The 19,151-nt window shown below is 40.9% G+C and overlaps 4 protein-coding genes across 25 annotated transcripts in view; 3 read left to right on the top strand and 1 right to left on the bottom strand.

The window, feature by feature from the left end:
* CFAP70 (cilia and flagella associated protein 70) overlaps positions 1 to 11,830 on the top strand; it is a 125,156-nt gene extending 113,326 nt beyond the window's left edge. For 12 of the 19 annotated variants that reach the window (XM_064594804.1, XM_064594806.1, XM_064594817.1 and 9 more), the window contains 5 exons: positions 1,619 to 1,771; positions 2,293 to 2,454; positions 4,514 to 4,603; positions 8,932 to 9,033; positions 9,549 to 10,916. In XM_064594804.1, coding sequence (XP_064450874.1) covers positions 1,619 to 1,771; positions 2,293 to 2,454; positions 4,514 to 4,603; positions 8,932 to 9,033; positions 9,549 to 9,770 — 729 coding nt within the window. In that variant the 3' untranslated portion in view covers positions 9,771 to 10,916. Of the gene's footprint in view, positions 1 to 1,618; positions 1,772 to 2,292; positions 2,455 to 4,513; positions 4,604 to 8,931; positions 9,034 to 9,548; positions 10,917 to 11,520 lie in introns of those variants that run through there. The other 7 variants (XM_064594808.1, XM_064594807.1, XM_064594812.1 and 4 more) reach the window with 7 other exon arrangements.
* LOC123846544 (mitochondrial import inner membrane translocase subunit TIM14-like) lies at positions 20 to 830 on the bottom strand. The gene has a single exon (XM_045878064.3). The coding sequence runs from the start codon at positions 714 to 716 to the stop codon at positions 366 to 368; it is 351 nt and encodes a 116-aa protein (XP_045734020.2). The 5' UTR covers positions 717 to 830; the 3' UTR covers positions 20 to 365.
* Positions 11,831 to 12,927: 1,097 nt separating the features above from the next.
* Positions 12,928 to 16,584, top strand: MRPS16 (mitochondrial ribosomal protein S16). The gene is made up of 3 exons (XM_045878063.3): positions 12,928 to 13,151; positions 13,595 to 13,855; positions 14,539 to 16,584. The coding sequence occupies exons 1-3, from the start codon at positions 13,139 to 13,141 to the stop codon at positions 14,670 to 14,672; spliced, it is 408 nt and encodes a 135-aa protein (XP_045734019.1). The 5' UTR covers positions 12,928 to 13,138; the 3' UTR covers positions 14,673 to 16,584.
* Positions 16,585 to 16,730: 146 nt separating this feature from the next.
* DNAJC9 (DnaJ heat shock protein family (Hsp40) member C9) overlaps positions 16,731 to 19,151 on the top strand; it is an 83,061-nt gene continuing 80,640 nt past the window's right edge. For all 4 annotated transcript variants that reach the window (XM_054508216.2, XM_064594831.1, XM_045878061.3 and 1 more), the window contains exons 1-3: positions 16,731 to 17,360; positions 17,534 to 17,674; positions 18,230 to 18,484. In XM_054508216.2, the coding sequence (XP_054364191.1) occupies positions 17,181 to 17,360; positions 17,534 to 17,674; positions 18,230 to 18,484 (576 nt within the window). In that variant the 5' untranslated portion in view covers positions 16,731 to 17,180. The remainder of the gene's footprint in view (positions 17,361 to 17,533; positions 17,675 to 18,229; positions 18,485 to 19,151) is intronic.

Genomic DNA, 19,151 nt, shown 5'->3' with positions numbered 1-19,151 from the left:
CTTTGAGCAGCCTTTTCTCCCAATAGGATGAATCCCTCCTATAACAACCTATGCAAATTTCATCCTAATATCACATTGTATTTTAATTACCAATTTTTCACTATCCCATTAGATTGGGGGCTCCTTCAAAGCCAGAGACGGTCTAATTTCTATTCAAGTGGTATCTATAATTACTGAATGTTAAATCTCCAAATATTCTATAATCTCATTTAAAATCCTCACATTCAAAGAAACTTCTACCAAAGCTTTGGTTTAGTTTGTGCCAAATCGTTCTTAAAATTTGTAGCTTTGAGGCATTTTATTATAAAAAGCTAGCACTTGTATACATAAACTAACAAGAACTTAAAATTCATCACACATTTACTTCATTTTTTAGCTTGACCTTCTAGTAAATCTTTAGCTTCATTGATTTTGGCTGCTATATAAGGAGATCCTCCCTTGTCTGGGTGGTTTAAAAGCATAATTCGTCGATGAGCATCTCTTATTTTTCCTTTATTGGCAGTAGGGCTTATGCCTAGTATTAATGCTGCTTCTCGTTTTGTCATTTTGGGTTCAAACCCACCTCTATAACAGCCACCACTGAAGGCAGATTTTGGTAGACTCTGAAAAACTTGTTTTACTTGCAGCTCCATATGTTTCATGGCTTGCAAAACATAACGGCCTGCAGATCCTGCAGCAGCAATGGTCAGTCCAACTGCTACCACTGTACTGGCCATGGCTCTGGCTCGGCTCCCCAGCCTCCACCGAGAGCACGGTTCATCCCAGCCCAAAGGCCGCAGCCACCAACTCCCACTCCTCTACCAGACACCGATGCGGCCACCACCAGCAGACACTAAACAGGAACTTTTAACACATTAACTTTTCCCAAAAGAGAAACATTTCTGTCTCCTGGATTAAATAAATCACTATCCCCACCTCCCCATGCAAAGAGCCAGAAATGTAGGTAGAGGGAACAGCTCCAGAACCTCCTTCCACTATTTTTCTAAGAAGGTATTAAGTGTTAATGGGAGTTTCTATAGTATAGGCTAAGATGGGAATGGAGGGAGAAGAAAAGTAGGGCTTCCCCCTCTGCTTAGCAAGTACAACTGACTTTGTTAAATTTGCAAGCCTTATATAGCATAAACAAAGAGTAGCCCAAAGTATAAAACTGGAGAACATAAATGAGAGTTTGTCAGAAACAAGAGTTTCTAAGATCCTGAGTCTAGAATTTCAGAAAGGGAGGTTTTGCCTCACTAAGTTTCCTCAATAATTACACCTGCCTGAATATGTTACCTCTTGTGTCAGTAGAGTGGTTGATGAAATGCTTTTGTCCGCCGCATAACATATACATGCAAAAACTCATCTAGTATGCTGACCAGCAAGACCAGAATTGTGCAGTACTGCAGATTTTTCACTTGGAAATGTCTACATTTGGTGACTAGGTGAATAGCTGGTAATGGAACCATGATGTGCTGAATCTTCATAATTCACCTCTAACCTTTTGAAGTTCATATAATTTCATTCTATAATATGTTTCTTATTCATTATTATCAGGGACATAATATTCAACTGCAAGAGCTATGGAACTGACACAATGCAGCTATTTATATATTCCTTATAATCTGGTTTTTCCTTGTAGTATGTGCACAGAGTGCTTGCACATGAGCTGTTATGCCCTCAAGGAGGCCCCAGCTGTGAGTATTACTTGGTGCTGGCCCAGACACACCTTCTCAAGAAGGACTTTGCCAAGGCAGAGGAATACCTTCAACATGCAGCCCAGATGGACTATCTGGTAATAACTTTTGCTAGAACCTCTTGAGTATAGTTTGGAGGACGGACAAGCAGCCTTTCTTAAAGGTTGTGATGCCATATCACAGGTAGATTTCTGGTTACCGGAGGTGGAGGTCATCAACTTATAGTAAACTCATCTATTTCCTTCCATCTGTTTTTCTCAAGCAGTTATGAGTTTTACAAAGAGCAGAGAAAAAGATAAGGCCAGCTTTTTAGCAGATAATTGATCTATTTCAAGTTTTCTGGACTTCTTCTATTTTCTTATTGTGAACATTCTCTTGGTTATGTTTGAATATTTTTCTTAATATTTACCCCAAAGACAAAATATTTTTGAAAAATGCCGGAAAGAAATGAGGGAGCAGACCTAGAAAAATACCAGTGCAACGGAATGGCCCTCTTTCTAATTGAGTGCTATTAGAAAAAGAAGAAGGACTTAGTCTAATTTTAAATGTTAAATAAAGATCATTAATGGACTTTTAAATACACCTCATCCCAGGTACTACTTGTTCTTTACTTTCTCAGAACCCTAATGTCTGGGGCGTGAAGGGCCATCTCTATTTTCTAAGTGGAAATCATGCTGAGGCCAAGGCATGCTATGAGCGAACCATTAGTTTTGTAGTGGATGCTTCTGAGATGCACTTCATCTTCCTGCGACTGGGGCACATCTATCTGGAAGAGAAAGAGGTGAGGGACAGAGGATGGAGAGTAACCATGTAAATAAATCAGGTCATGGTCTGGGACCCGAATACAGTTCAAACATTAACATCCATCACACAGTAATATGATATTGATACGTATTATGTACAATATTGATACATACAATACATACATATTACAGTAACACAGTAATATGATATTGATACTTTTATATTCCAAAGATAAAGTGATTTGACCAACACTAGATAAACTAGTAATTAATAGAAGCAGGATTCAAAACCAGGCAGTCTAACATTGGAGTCTGTGGTTTTAATCAGTATGATACTAAAAAGTTGTGTAGAACTCAATAAATGTTATTGTAGTTAATATTTAAGCTAACTTTCTTTTATTAGCAGTAGTAGAAACATTCTTACTTGACTTAACTAATGGAAAATGTCAAAAGAACTTCTTCAAACTTCTTCCTCAACGTAAAGGTTTATATTTAATCCAGCTAAGGCTAACCCCATTCCACAGGGAACTCTAACCTGACTCTTTAGCAATTACTCTCCATATTTTAGGAATCACCATATGACCTTCTAAAAGAAACTTTCTGTTATGGAAAATTTCAAATACATACAAAGTATAGGCACCTGGGTAGCTCAATCCGTTAAGCATCCAACTCTCTACCTCAGCTCAGGTCTTGATCTCAGGGTTGTGAGTTCAACCCCTGCACTGGGCTCCATGCTGGGCATGGAGCCTACTTAAAAAACAAAAAACAAAAAGAACCCCAAATACATACAAAGTAGACAGAATAGTAGAAATGAACCAACATGGACCCATCATCCTATATCAACAATTATCAACGTTCTGCCTTTTGACTTCGTGCTTTTGTTTTTACTTCATTCCATTTCTACCCCCAGAACACCCAATTATCTTTCTATTTAAAATAAAGGGATGTGTGGTGGCTTAGTCAGTTAAGTGTCTGCCTTCGGCTCAGGTCATGATCTCAGGTCCTGGGATAGAGTCCTGCATTGGACTCCTTGCTCAGTGTGGAGTCTGCTTCTCCCTTTCCCTCTGCCTGCTGCTCCCCCTGTTTGTGCCCTCTCTCTCTCTCTCTCAAGTAAATAAATAAAATCTTTATAAAATAAAACAACAGCAGCAACAAGAAGTTGCATTGCCTTATAATTTAAGTATGAAGGCCCATAGGCTTAAGAGCGAAAAATCACTATCCCATTGCAGTGAAGTATATAAGAAGTTTTCTTTCTGACATCATTGCAAGCTGCATCTGAACCAAGCTTCTGACATACATAGTCACTGGGCAAGCAATTTCACTAGGCAAGCAATTCTTCTATTTGCTGAGGCTTACGTATAGTTACATCTCTCATATTGGAGATGCAAGATAAGAAGTTGTCTAATTCGTTTGGAAGTTTGTTTTTTGAGTTTTTCTGAATGTTTCCTGTATTATTCAGCACTAAAAAGAGATAAGTTAGCAAACCATGAAGAAACATAAAGGAAGCTTAAATACATATTACTAAGTCAATGTAGTCAATCTGAGAAGGCTACATACTGTATGATTCCAACTGTATGACACTCTGGAAAAGGCATAACTATGGAGACAGTAAAGAGATCAGTGGTTTTGAGGGGTTGGGGAAGGGAAGTGATGAATAGATGGAGCACAGAGGGTTTTTAGGGCAGTGAAAATACTCTAATAATGGATACATGTCATTATACATTTATCCAAACCTATAGAATGTATAATACCAAATATGACCATGGACTTTAGGTAATGATGATGTATCAATGTAGTTTCATCAGTTGTCACAAAGGTACCACTCTGATGGGGGATGTTGATAATGGGAGAGAGTAAGCATGTGTGGCAGCAGGGGGTATATGAGAAATTGCTGTACTTTCCTCTCAATTTTGCTGTGAACCTAAAACTGCTCTAAAAAAACCTTGTGCCTTAAAAAAAAAAAAAAAAAACAGTTTAAGGGCTCATTTAACTTAGATTGGTCTTGAGTACAACTACAGAAGCCCCATGACTATCCTAGCAATATAGCATTTGAAACTTCCAGAAGAACAATAGCTTAGTGGTGCTTTCTTTCTACAGTATGAAAAGGCAAAGAAAACCTACCTGCAAGCCTGTAAGAGATCGCCTACATGCCTTACCTGGCTAGGACTGGGAATATCCTGTTATCGGGTAAGAGGATGAAGGCTCAAGACAGCCTGTGAATAGAGCTGACCTTGATTCCTTAGTCTTCCAAGCATCCTGGGAGTTTGTAATGATGGTGGGAAAAATTACTTTTCAAAGGTGTTCAGTAAACTAAACAGTCAATCTGTACTATAAAAATAAAACGTTCTTTAAAAATCCCACAAAAACCTGAACCAGGAAGCTATATAATAAAAATACTTCATGTTATTTGATACAGAAGCTCATAATTTTATGATGTTATCTATAAGGAAAAAGTGATACGATAAATGAAGAATCTACTCAAAGAAATTGATGCTTATTAAGCTCTGTGGCCCTTCTGTTTTCAGGAGGAGCTGCTATAGCTTCTGGGAGATCTTTTGCTCCCCACCCCTAAAAACTCTCTAGCCACCCTTTCCTCCTTTCTTACAGTCTTTGAAAGAGGCATGCAATGTGTTGTTCGTGTCCAATTTCCTCAATGTATTCTTGATGCTAACACTCTCATTTTCTCTTAATACCTTACTCTCTTAATTTTGCCTTTTTCTTTGAATTACATTTTTAACCTTTCCTTCACAATCAGGTCTTTCCCCATTCTTTCCCCCCTTCTTATTAAACAACAGTGGTAACAACCAAATGAGTTGCCTGTATTCCCTGTCTCCTCTTCCTTATCGCTGTTTTTTTTTTTTTAACCGTAAAGGTGATATATGTTCATTATAGAAAATTTGGAAGATAAAAATGTAAAGAAAACATAAAAGTATCCATTATCTAACCACTCAGTAGTAACCACTGTTAACATTTGAATGCATTTTCCTCCAGTCTTTTTCATACAAATATGAAAGCAATTTTAATGTATAAAACTGTAAATAATATATTTACTGCTTTTTAATCTTTTTTCTACTTAAACAGTATAGCATTGATATCTTCTTGCATCATCAAATAGTCTAAAACATGATTTCTGATGACTTCATTGTGTTCCCTGGTTTGGGTGTGTAAGTGAAATGACCATGTAATACTTCATACTAACCAGGACACTTCAGAGAATGGAAAGGGTGCTATTAATAATTACACTGGGACACAGGGACTGTCTCCGGCCAACTGGGACATATGATAATTTATACATAAGCTATGTGCTCCCCTGTTCCACCTTCCCAGAAAGAATATAAAACATTTATAGCTGTTAGAAAACTGACAGCACTGTCAAAAGTACAAGAAACTAGCTATACAGACTATTCAACGTAAGTCATGCTTCTATTTGTTTTGAATAGAAGAAAAATAAACAATATTTTCATTGGGATAGAAACTAAAACAAAACAAAACAAAAACCTTGAGTCAAGCTCGACCACTAAGATGTCCAAGTAATCCCTGCTCCCCGTCGATATTTTAGTCATACTATACCTATGTGTGGATATTCATAATTTATTTGACCAATCACTCTTATTGGGCATGTTGTTAGTTTCTACAGTTATACTACTATAGATGAAGCTGAGATAAACATTCTTGGACATAAATCTCTGTGCTTAATTATTTTTATTTCCTTAGGATACATCCTTAAAGAATGTAGAAAAATTTAAAAGTCTTTAAATTATAGTGTCAATTTGCCTTCTAGAAAGGCTGTATACTGACTTATACTCTGCCAGGAGGTATGAGAGCACATTTCACTGTTACCTCATCAACAGTGGCCATTATCATTTGCCAACTTGATAGGTACCTTAATTTGTATTTTCATCACTAATGAGGTTGAAATATGTGATACACATATCTCTTTACTTGTGAATTATCTGCTCATACCCCAGGTCCCATTTACCTTTCACTTCATTGCTATCAGGCTTACTACTTTACCACTTTACCCTTACCACCTTACTGACACTTCTGACAGAAGTTCCCTTAATATCCTAATCGCTAAATGCCATAGACACTTAGATGAATTTCTGGCACTTAACCCTGTTAACTACTTTCTTCCTGAAGCCCTTTGCTCCCTTGACTTCCACAATACTTCATTCACATCCTTCCAGTTCTATGCCTTCTTCTCTGGTACCTCTTTCTCAGCCTTTTTTGCTGGCTCCTACCCTTTTACCTACCATAATTGTTGGGTCCTCCCAGGTCAGCCCTCTTCTACTGTCACTGTATTTATTCACTCTCAGAAAAAAATACACCTACCCCAGTGGCCTAAACTACCACTTGTGCCCTAATGAATTCTAAACCTTTAATGCATAACACTTTTCAAGTTCTGACCCTTATATTAAACAGTGTAATGGACAGCTCCATTTTCATGGTTCCCTAGATACCTTAAAATGTGCATAACTGAAATATAACCTAACTTAAGCCTGAAGGATTCTCACATTCCTTAAGCCTACAATTTGTGTATTTTTTTGTTAAATAACTTTAATAAAGCCTACACCTTCTCCTGTATTCCGTGTCTTGGTGAATGGGACTGTAATGAACCTTATCAACCAAGACAGAAACTTAAAAAGTATCCTAGTCTACTTCTCCTGTTACTTTTAATTAGGCATCAAATATCCTATTGATATTGTCTCCTAAATGTCTCTTGAGTCTATAGTCTCCTCTCCATCCCTATTTTTATAGCTCCAATTCAAGCCTCATCCCTTCTCTATCTGCTAGCATGATCTCCTGTCCTACCTTAATCTAACATCTCCCACATTGTTATCAAAGTGGTCTTTAAAATATGCAAATACTGTGTTACTCCCCTACTTAAACTCTTCAGTGGCTACCCCTTGTTTCAGAATAAAATTCACATTCCTTTGAATGAATGTATATGACCTGATGCCTAACTCTTTAGTTTTATCACTTACTTTATTTTCCCTAATCTCTCTCTTTTCTCCAGCCCACATGCATACTTAAGAGCTTCCTGACCACATCACACTCTTATGCCTCCATGCCTTCATATATGATATTCCTTTTACCAGGAATGCTTTTCTTCACCTTGTATAGCTAATATACTCCTATTTATCCTTCAGGACTCACTTTAGTAGTATTTCCTCTTGGATGCTATCCTTTAATTCCAGGGTACAATTATTCCCATTTTCCTATGTCCCTCCCCTAGATCTATATATGCTTTTATTATAGAAATGTTTATTGTGTAGTGGAACTATTTATGTGTTTGTGTTTTCTTTCTCTTTTTCTTTTTTTTTTTTTTTTACATATCTGTCAGTGAACTCTTTGAGAGATTGTATTTTATCTTTTTATTCACAGTATGGAATAAATCCTTAGCAAGTAAAACTGATTGAATACTGATTGAATGATATTGGTTGAATAATACTGGTTGAATAATGAATCAATACATTGATTGAATATTGAATCAATATCTTAGAGACATTTAAAACATGGACCAAAGTATGGGCATTGCTGAAAGGCCACTCTTCATATTGTTTCAGGCCTAGAAACCCATAATTTTCTTTTCAAAACAGAAAAAATGGAGAGCTACTATACTGGTGAGAGGAGTGCCTTATTTCTTCCTTAGGTGATCTTTTGGAAGATTTTACAAAGCAAACTCACTTTTAGGAAATAGCAATGATATCCATGTGTCCAGAGCTCAGGGAACATTCTAGAGCCTGAATATTGTATTGATTGCTCAAGATCTTGCTATTAATAACTAATATTAGTATTTTGACAGGCTAATAGGACTTTAACCTTAGGAAAGGGATGCACAGGGGTGCCTGGGTGGCTCAGATGGCTAAGCGTCTGCCTTTGGCTCAGGTCATGATCCCAGGGTCCTGGGTTCGAGCCCCACGTCAGGCTCCCTGCTTGGCAGGGAGCCTGCTTCTTCCTCTCCCTCTACTGTTCCCTCTACTGTGCTCTCCCGCTCTGTCAAAAAAACAAATAAATAAAAATAAATAAATAAATAGAAAGAAAGAAAGGGATGTTATTTGGACATAGTGTTTTCAGCTAAACTGACAACAAATATATCTGACAGCCTACTGTGTATGGGGAAATCACTGAACGATGCACGCACAGTAGTGAATACTTCTGGTTTTCCAATCCTGGCACCTGAAGCTCCATGGTTCATGGATGCCCTAATGGAACTGCTGTAGAGAGAAGGAGGAAGAGAGGGGTGTAAGTTGAGAGCCTAGCAGGCAGGACTCCAGATTTCTCTACTTGGCTTTTTAATCCGAGCAGTTCTTCTTTTAACAGGTTCATATATTGGGCTACCACATAAAATTTTGTTTGAAGAAAAAGTTCTGAGCTAAAAATTTAAAAAGTTGAAAACTGTATAGGTCACATTACCAATGTTATTTGGACATAATGTTTTCAGCTAAACTGACTCCAGCTGGCTTAAGGGAAAACTGCTCTGACTTAACTCACACTTTTCTCTTTCTATCAAGCTGGAGGAGCTCACAGAGGCTGAGGATGCTCTCTCTGAAGCCAATGCATTGAACAACTACAATGCTGAAGTATGGGCATATCTGGCTCTGGTCAGCCTGAAAGTGAGTGTTTATTAACCTTACACAGTGCCCTTTTAGGGCAAAGATGTGAGGAAGTGAGGCAAGAGATAGGTAGGTGGCGATTAATGCATGATAGTTGAGGTTTAATGAGCTTCAGATTTGGTCATTATACTGACGAGGAAGGAGAGGCCCAGTCTGAGAAGCTGCTACTTGGAATGTGCTCAAAAATCACTCACGTGTTTGTCTGGAAAGGAGATTCTAGGGATGCCTGAATGGCTCAGTTGGTTAAGCATCTGCCTTTGGTTCAGGTCATGATCCCAGGATCCTGGGATCGAGTCCCACATAGGGCTCCTTGCTCAGCAGGGAGCCTGCTTCTCCCTCTGCCTGCTGCTCCCCCTGCTTGTGCTGTCAAATAAATAAATACAAATCTTAAAAAAAAACTTAAAAAAAAGAAGGTATGGAGTCCTCTCTTTTGGTAGAAATGGTTGTGGCAACGTACTTTCCCACTATAATGTTTATAATATGTCATTATCACCAGGTGCTGCTCTTTTTTTCAGGCTGGACGGCAACTGGAAGCGGAGCAGGCCTATAAGTACACAATGAAGGTACGATGCAGAGGCCTCTGCTGTTTGTACTGTACTGAGGTTGGGAAACTGGGAAGAAGATGCTGGCTGAATTCAGGACTTTACAGCATTCCATCATTTCATGATGTGAATATTTTTCTAAAGGTTTTTCTTATCATCTTTGCCATTATCATAGGGCTGCTGGGTTTGGAATAACCCACATATTACTATGGGGGATTTTTTTCTACCTCTTTTTTTTTTTAAGATTTTATTTATTTGAGAGAGAGAGAGCACAAGCTGGGGGTGGAGGGCAGAGGGAAGTGGAGAAGCAGGCTCCCTGCTGAGCAGGAAGCCCCATGTAGGGCTCAATCCCAGGACCCCGGGATCATGCCTGGAGCCAAAGGCAGACACCCAACCAACCAAGCCACCCAGGCGCACCAACCCCCCTTTTTAAGATTTTATTTATTTATTTGAGAGAGAGAGCAGAGGTAGAGAGAGAACACGAGTGTGTGTTGGGGGGCGGGGGGTTTCCTACCTCTTTAGAGATTTTGGTTTAATGGTAAGACAGATGGCCAGGGAGTCAGTAGACCTGAATTATGGTCCTAGTTTTGCCACTAACTCTACTGTGTTAACTTCTTTGAGCCTCATTTTCCTCACTTGTAGACTGAAGGTATAGGTCAACAAACTTTGTGTAAAGGGCAAAATAATATTTTAGGCTTTGTGGGCCAAACTGTCTCTGTCTATTACCCTCTGCCCTTGTAGTGCAAAAGGAGCCATAGACAATACATAAACAAATGAGCATGGTTGTGTTTCAAATAAAACTTTACTTAACAAAAACAGCAAGCTAGATTTGGCTCATGAACAGTAATCTGCCAACCCCTGGTCTATTCTACTATGAATTACAGTTCTTAATTTGTGGCTTAAACAAATTAGTTTTATTTTTCTCATCTAATGAAAAGCCCAAGGCTGGTACTAGAGCTCCACCATGTCACCAGAGACCCAAACTCTATCTTTCTGTTCCACCAATCATAGCATGCAGTTCCCATCCTTCATAGTTGCAAGACAGGCATGGTAGCTCAAACCACCATATACATGTTTCAGGCACAATAAAGAACAAAAGGGAGGAAAGAACAAAGAGGACATGCTAGCTATTTCACCTCCCTTTAAGAAGCAATGACTTTATAGGGATAAAAGATATAGCATAGGGAATATGGCCAATGGTATTGTAATAGTGTTGTGTAGTGACAGATGGTAGCTATACTTGTGAGCACAGCGTAATGTACAGACTTAAGATCACTACGTTGTACACCTGAAACATGGTGTGTCTACTCATGAAAAATAAAGATGTTTAATTCACATGTACATAGTATTTGATGATAAAATCATTTCCAGAGGAAGGTTTACATTTCATTGGCCACAATTGGTCATAAGACTACCCCTAGCTCTAAGGGAAGAAGGAAATGGAGTTTTTTTGCTGGCTGCATTCCTGCCCTGAAAAGAAATGAAGACTTTGTTACAAAGAAAGGAGAGTGCGTATTCAGTAGGCAACTAGCTACCTCTACTACACATCTAGAGGCTAAAAATAAATTCAGATCTAATATCTTTGTTTTGTGTGTCTTTGATTCCTGTGACTTGACGAACTGAAATACTGTAGTCAAGACAGACTGGGTGATAATGTGAATTCTTTTAAAAACACTTTATTAAAGTTATTTAACAAAAAAATACACAAATTGTAAATGTTCATACTACTTGAAATTTCATAAAGTGAACATGTCCATGTAATCAGCACAACGTTCTGAGATCTTTTAACGGAGTTACCATGAAATAGGGAATGAATAGGGAATATAAGAAGAGCCCAGTTTCAAGCCAAGGAACTATATTCTTTAACTGTGTCCCAGTAAATGAGGGTCTCCACATAGGTATATCAGGTATGATATGTATGCGCTCCTTCCTTCTTCTTATGCAGCTGAAACTAAAAGATAAGGCTCTGCTTGCAGAGATCCACATGGTACAGGAGACGGTTGGCTTTGGAAATCCATCTTTCTGACATCCTTCCAGCTGAAGAATATTCTGTGTGGGACTCTGAGCTCCTTTCCTTCCCAGAGAGATTAAGCCCTGGACATTTCACCATATGAGGCCTGGGGATGGAAAATACCATAAACAGAAACCCATTCATTTATTTCCATTGGCTATTTTACTGGATGGCTGTTACTGGATATTTTACAGGTTGACAGTAAACTGAATGACAATAAAAAATGAAAAAGATTCAAAATTCATCAGTGTGGTTCTGGAGTTAATTAAGGTCTACTGAGGTATATGTAAGAATATAATTATTTATTTACATAATTAAAGTAAAGTGGGTTATTATGGTTTCTGGTAAAAACTTATCAAGTCATTCCTGGAAGTCAACTGCTAAGGTCTCTGGCTAGTTTCACTTCCTGGAACTTGAGAATTAAGGCATCAATTTCTAAGGTGGGCCTAAAGGAAGACTGCTATGCTGGGTCACTGTATTAGGACAAACATATTAGGTGTGGCCAGACCCTCTAGATCCAGCGGTGAACAGAGCTGAACAGAGAAGTCTTTGCTGAAGGTGGAGGTACTGACTACCTCTAACCACGGGTATCTTCATGGATCTAAATCACAAGGGCTCCAAGAAGAGTCCATTAACTTATAATAGATGCAAAACTCCTCTCAACTGAGGCCAGTATTCTAGGGCTAAAGATGACAAAGGAACCATACTTCACTCCTGTCCTCCTGGATCACTCCATAGCAAAACTAGGACTAAAGACTCCTCTTAATTTTTTAAAGAGGGTGCAGAGAATAGGAGGGAGGCGGGAGAACAGGAGGGAATATGGAGGCATATTAATAAACAAGAAGAATAAAATAAAACCTACGTTCATTTATAGTCCGTGTATAGTCTTGGTTCTAACGCTACTTCCTTTATGAAGTCTTCCTGAGGCACCGAGCAAGTATCAGGTTCACCTTGTCCTCTGCTCCCCCAGGACTGTGTAGTGACCACCTTTACTGACTCCAGTGTAAACTCAGCGTCTCCCCACTTGACTGTGAGCTTCCTAGGGGCAGCACAGCTCCCTTTCAGCTAGTTTTCAGCACTGCGCTTCGGCTCTAACAGGTGCAGGATGGATTTGTGCAACACTTAAGCACTTCTGGCCGCTCCCTGGGATTCTCCCAATATTCCTCACTTCGTCAGAAACCCACAGTCCAGAGCAGGCGGAGAACACCCACACAGTCCGGATCGCACTAGGACCCCCAGCTACACGCAAACTGCAGCGCGCCTTTTTTGCGGCAGTTTAAGGTACGTTAGGGTTCACGGCGTTGCATTGTGGGAAGTGTAGGTGCGGGAAAGCGGAAGGGCCGGGGCGGGCGGAGTCGTCGCTTCCTGCACCGGGGCGCTAGGGCTTGGGTGGACGGGTGGTGAGGTCAGGGGTGTCGCAGTGGACTTCTCCGCGTTCTTCCTCCGCACCCCCCCTCCCCCGCCGCCCTCCCCGCCGAGGCCGTAGAGCTGATCGGTGGCGGGCGGCAGCGCCCTGGGAGGCGTGGCAAGTGGCGCGCAGGCCGGCTGCACCATGGTCCAGCTCAGTGAGTGCTCTTCCGGGCGGTCGCGAGAGACGGTGGGGGGGCGTGTGGGACCCGATGAAGCAGCTCTCCTAGGCGAGCTGGAGGCAACCCGAACCTGAAACAACCACACTGCCTTACGTTTGTCCCTCTCCTCAGGTTTTTCTCACTTAATCCTTCCTCGATTTATGAGACAAATGGCATTCGGTTTATAGACTAGGCAGCTGAGGCTCGGTCGTGGTCACAGACGTATTAAATGGCAGGCTGGTGTTGAGCGGATTGAGGAGGTAGTCATTTCTGGCTGAAGTGCATGAGAGGAGTTTCTCGAAGAATATACTATCTAAACCGGGTTGACAGTGATTGATTGGATGTAAGGATGTTTCAGTTGAGGAAGGGGCTTGGTTTATGTACCTCATTTTGCCCATTTTATGTACTCGGTTCTTGTGTGTTAACTTACTTCTCTACAGCTACTGTCCTGTGCAAAGCCTACCGCGGAGGCCATTTAACCATCCGCCTTGCCCTGAGTGGCTGTACCAACCGGCCTTTCTACCGCATTGTGGCTGCTCACAACAAGTGTCCCAGGGATGGCCGTTTCGTGGAGCAGCTGGGCTCCTATGATCCACTGCCCAACAGTCACGGAGAGAAAATCGTTGCTCTCAACCTAGACCGGATCCGGCATTGGATCGGCTGTGGGGCCCACCTCTCTAAGCCTGTGGAGAAGCTTCTGGGTAACTCAGCTCTAGCCTTACTTCGTTGAGGGGATTTTAAGGTGAAGTCAGTTTCAGGATGATAAGACTTAAGAATGATTTTCATTACCTTAGGCTGCTCAGGGCTAGAGTGAAAGCTGAAGTTGTGATCTAATTGTCATTTTGACTGGAGACCCCTATTGTGGACTCTTTTATGAGACTTTATGGGTGAATGGGATTTTGTACTGAAAATAGGAATAGTGTGTCTTGAATGGCTATCTGTCCATTTATCTTTCTTTTTTTTTTTTTAAGACTTTATTTATTTGACAGAGACAGAGCGAGAGAGGGAACACAAGCAGGGGGAGTGGGAGAGGGAGAAGCAGGCTTCCCGCTGAGCAGGGAGCCCGACGTGGGGCTCGATCCCAGGACCCTGGGATCATGACCTGAGCCGAAGGCAGATGCTTAACGACTGAGCCACCCAGTCGCCCCTATCTTTTTTTCAAATAAGGGCATTAGCTTTAGGAAGTAACGTCCATTATCTCCTTGTAGTAAATGAAGGGGAGGGACTTAGGGGAAGAGATATGACAGTTTGGTGAAAGAGGAGCATGTTTTAAATCCATGCTTTAAGTCAGGTCTCTGTTAGACCTCAGCTCTGTGAGGCTAAGTTCCCAGGGAAACATTGGCTTATATCATGTTATAATGAATGAAAATCCTGTTGCTTTTAGGTCTTTCTGGCTTTTTCCCTCTGCATCCCATGATGATCACAAATGCTGAGAGGCTGCGAAGGAAACGGGCACGCGAAGTCCTCTTAGCATCTCAGAAAACAGATACAGAGGCTACAGAAACAAAAATGAGCTGACTTCAGTGAGCAGAGCATTGGGGGAAAGGTCAACACTTAAAACACTTGTTCAGAGCTCTTAGTTTTATTAGATTTGGAGGTTAATAAATGGAGTTTCCTGAGTCACCCATGCTCTTCTGGCCTGTCCTGAACTGGACTCAGGGAGAAATTTGTTCTTTCTGATGTAGAGCTGGGTCTAGGTACTGATTAGCTTTTTTAGCCTTCATCTGGAAAAGACAGTAGCTCTGGGGTGTGTTGGATTTTGGGTTGGGCCCTGGATCTCTCAGACAACTTTACAGTCTGCTGCCTTCCAATACTTCCCTGTTTGAAAGCCCCCAGCAAGTCTATCCATGGTCCATCTGTGAAGTTCCTTCCTTAGTCATCCCACTAGCTCAAGAACACAGTTACTTTGCTTTGCTTGCTTGCTTGCTTAATGTATGTATATATGTCATTGTAGAGTTACTTTGTCTTGTTTGACCCATAATATCAAATTTACAAAGGTAGATTTTTTTTAATGAACTTTTAGGCTATAATAGCATACTTTTTAAGAATGAGAAACTGGAAGAAAGGTAATACTGAAGAGTATGTTCATACATTCTTGACCCTTTACAAATAAGGCTATTCGTGAGGATTATTAGGTGTCATGAAAGTGGGTAAAACTCCATTTTATTGATGGGAGGCTGAGGTTCAGATGTGGAAACTTGCCCAACGCCATCTGTTTTCATTTGGGCAGAGCTAAGGTTCAGACCCCAATATGCATACCTGGAGAGCCCTTTCCATTGTCTGCGGCAGGGTGGGTGTGAGATGAGCAAAGATGAGGAGCTTTTCAGAAGTCCACTTAAAAAGCCAGTGATAGAAATGAGGTTTAGGTGTCATGAGTTTGGTAATATAAATGACTGGCTGTGCCCCAAGTCCAAAATGTCATATCTGCCTCACCAGAACTGCAGGACAAAAACAATCATGATCAGAGGATTTTAGTGCACACTCTGGGTAATACAATTTCAAATCTGGCATAAGACTAGGATATAGAGTTTATAGAGGGACACTAAAGCCCTATCAGTGTACCAACTTACTTTGTTTTCTGGGTTTTATATATTGAGAACAACCCTCATTATGGGGTCAAGTCTCTCCCAAGGTTGTCACTGGTTGGCCTCCCTTGCTTTGAGGGGATTTTGAAGGCAGGGCGGGCTGAGAAGAACTGACTACCTGGATTAGATTGTGGATCTGATCATGGATCTGGGAAAGAAAAATGCTATGAAAACCATGGGAACTCTGGAAGTTAAAGATGATAATATACTCTGGAGAGTTTAAGGTCTTTGGATAAGCTTTAATTGGTAGAGCAAAGAAGAATGATTATGAAAAGTATTGACCAGTAAAGGGAACTGCTGGGAAATGGGTTAAGGTAAGGTATTATTTTGAGCTATTGAGTTTCTGCCAACTCAAGTATTCACTTTGTTCCCTGGTCTATCCTTACTCTGTGATCTGTGTACACATGCTTCCTGTGTGAGTGCATCCTGTTCCTGATAATCCAGTTTTCTCTAGCTCTAGCCTTGCTCTAGATTTCCTGACACAGTTTCTCACCATCTCTTAGTTGATAGCATTAGTTTATGTTGCTATCATCTCAAATCCAACATGCTCAAACCTAGCTCTTCATTAAAAAAAAAAAAAAAAGCCTTTGCTTCAGCAGCTTTATTTTTACTCAGATGAGGGTTTGGACCATGTCATCTTAACCAAAGTGAAAGGTGATTAAGAACTGGAAGATGATCGGGCTCCCTGCCCGGCAGGGAGTCTGCTTCTCCCTCTGACCCTCCTCCCTCTCATGCTCTCTGTCTCTCATTCTCTCTCTCAAATAAATAAAAAAATTAAAAAAAAAAAAAAGAACTGGAAGATGATTGGGAATGATTCTGTAATAAATGTTACAGTTTTTAAAAGATCAGTATTTTGCGCCTTTGTTTACGCTTTTTTTTTGCAGGAATTAGGAAAGTACTTACCTAGGAGTCCCAACCTGTAGGTTGCAAAATTATCGGATCTTAGAGTTTTGTGTACTCTTGTCAGGATCATTGAAAAAGAACAAATCTATTTAACGATGTTGAACCATGTGAAATCGCCAAATGCCGATGTTATGCTGTTTTTTACTTTAAAAAAAAGGCAAAACAGCAATGTATAGCCTCGACGTAATATGGACCTGACATATATTGAATGAACTTATGCACTGGGAAACTGGTGAGAAGATAAGTGCCAGATTTTTTGAGTAAGGGGAGGAGGGCGTCCTGGCACCGGATCCCCCGCTAACCACACACAAGGAAGTTCTCGCGGTTGCTCGGGTCTCCGCTTAAGTTCTGGCCACGCCCTCGTTTTGCAGCCGCCGTAAAGTGCGACGTCGTGGCCACGCCTATTCGGCGCTTCTTGTGACGCAGTCGCACAGGGTATTTTTGCGCGGGAAAAGGGGGCAGTCTGGAGCTCTAGCCGGTGTCGCTGGGACGGGCGGTTTCTGCGGAGGTTGCCTCTCGCTCCCTATCCCTGCTGGCTATGGGGTTGCTGGAGCTGTGCGAGGAAGTGTTCGGTACCGCCGACCTTTACCGAGTGTTGGGCGTGCGGCGCGAGGCCTCGGACGGCGAGGTCCGACGCGGCTACCACAAGGTGTCTCTGCGGGTGCACCCGGACCGGGTCGGCGACGACGACAAAGAGGACGCCACCCGCCGCTTCCAGGTACGCGAGCCCCAGCTCCACTGGCCGCCTGGGTTTCTCTCGATCATCTGGCCGCCAGGCCCCGCCTAGGCGGAGTGCGCCGAACCTGGCCTGGTGTTTTCTAATCTTTATTTCTCGCAGCGCGGTTTCAGTGAGGGAGGCAAAGGTGACTTTTGGATGCTTTTAACCCGCAGATCCTCGGGAAAGTCTATTCTGTTTTGAGCGACAAAGAACAGAGAGCATTGTACGATGAGCAGGGAACAGTGGACGAAGATTCTGATGTGCTCAACCAAGATCGGGACTGGGAGACGTATTGGAGGTTACTTTTTAAAAAGGTAGAGGACTCTGGAAATTTCTTTGTGATTATTCCCGTTATTCATTCAAGAAACGTTTATTGAATGCCTTCAAGGTATTGCATTTTGTGTTGTGTAGGAATGAGGAATTTGTTCATCTTAAAATGACATACGGGGAAGTATTCCTTGGGAGATAACCTACAGCTAGCTTTGAAGAAGAATAAGTCTGTTTAACCGTTAAACATACACACATACTTTTACTGAAATGGGTCTTTAATTTCCTGTTGATGTAAAGCGATTGTAGGGGAACAGGTGGTTTAATATTTTATAAGGTAATGCTTCATTTTACATATCCACCTGTAAGTCTTGAGTTCTTCTGGGAAACTTCCCTTAAATTTTCCAGGTCTGTAGTTTAGTAGTTGTGAAGGTTGGGAGAACGCTGGAAAAGCTTTGGCATAGAAAGTGTGGCTCCTTGCAGTAATTTCAACTCAAGCAACTATTGTATTTGGGAAGAAACATTTCAACACCTACATCTGTCTTTACTAGTATACTTTTTATTTAAAATTTTCAGAGTTATAGCATATGTCTCTTATTCAGATATCTCTAGAAGACATTCAAGCTTTTGAAAAGACATACAAAGGTTCTGAAGAAGAGCTGGCGGATATTAAACAGGCCTATTTGGATTTCAAGGGTGACATAGATCAGATCATGGAGTCTGTGCTGTGTGTGCAGTACACAGAAGAACCCAGGATAAGGAACATTATTCAGCAAGCCATTGATGCTGGCGAGATCCCATCCTATAATGCCTTTGTCAAAGAATCGAAGCAAAAGATGAATGCAAGGAAAAGGAGGGTAAGATTTTGAATGCTTTTTTTATATCTTGCATTTTGAATGCTTTTTTTTGTATGTTAATTGCTTCCAAAAAGAATGTGAGGGTATTTACAATAATAAAAATATGATTACCGAGAAGAGAGTAAGGGTTAACTCATTTCTAATAAAATGAGCATACCAGCTCATTAAGAGAAACTTTTTTTCCCTATTATGTTGTGCTCAAGGATTTTGCTAGGTGGATTGTTTAATATCATCTTAAAATAACACTGAAATACTCTTTACATGGGCCAGTTCTTTAGCTTTGTCAAGGCTTTCCTCAAGAAATAAAGTAATGGAGCCCAGATACATAGGGTGGACAGTGGTTCTCACTTGGTTAAGAGATGGGGAGAGGGTGACTAAAACTTTCTTTTTTTGGACTGTGCCTTGTTAATACAGATTTTTCTTTTGTTCTTGTCCAGATTGATTCTTGAATTGGACCCAGAATACACATTTCTAAACAAATGGTTTAGTTTATTTTGGTGAAAGTGTCTTCCCAAACACACTTGGAGAGGAACACTTGTGAATAATCAAGAATTGTGGCTTCTGTATCTTATTAAACTGTGGAGTTGGTGAGGGTAGGGATGATGGCAGGGAAAAAGAGCTTAAGGACAGACAGCTGAAGGTCTGGGAGGGAGTGGATTCACAGCAA

Source organism: Mirounga angustirostris, unplaced genomic scaffold (assembly GCF_029215605.1).
Source record: "Mirounga angustirostris isolate CCGP_5_RB_7025 unplaced genomic scaffold, mMirAng1.0.hap1 SCAF_6, whole genome shotgun sequence".
Lineage (NCBI taxonomy): Eukaryota > Metazoa > Chordata > Mammalia > Carnivora > Phocidae > Mirounga > Mirounga angustirostris.
The sequence above is the reverse complement of the archived record's forward strand: the minus strand, read 5'-3'. Positions and strand labels throughout refer to the sequence as shown.

Bases quoted from the DNA above. Each gene is read 5' to 3' on its own strand.
- MRPS16 (XM_045878063.3), top strand. The intron at 13,856-14,538 runs GTAACTCAGCTC...TGTTGCTTTTAG, and splicing joins GCCTGTGGAGAAGCTTCTGG to GTCTTTCTGGCTTTTTCCCT.
- LOC123846544 (XM_045878064.3), bottom strand. From the start codon at position 716: ATGGCCAGTACAGTGGTAGCAGTTGGACTGACCATTGCTGCTGCAGGA.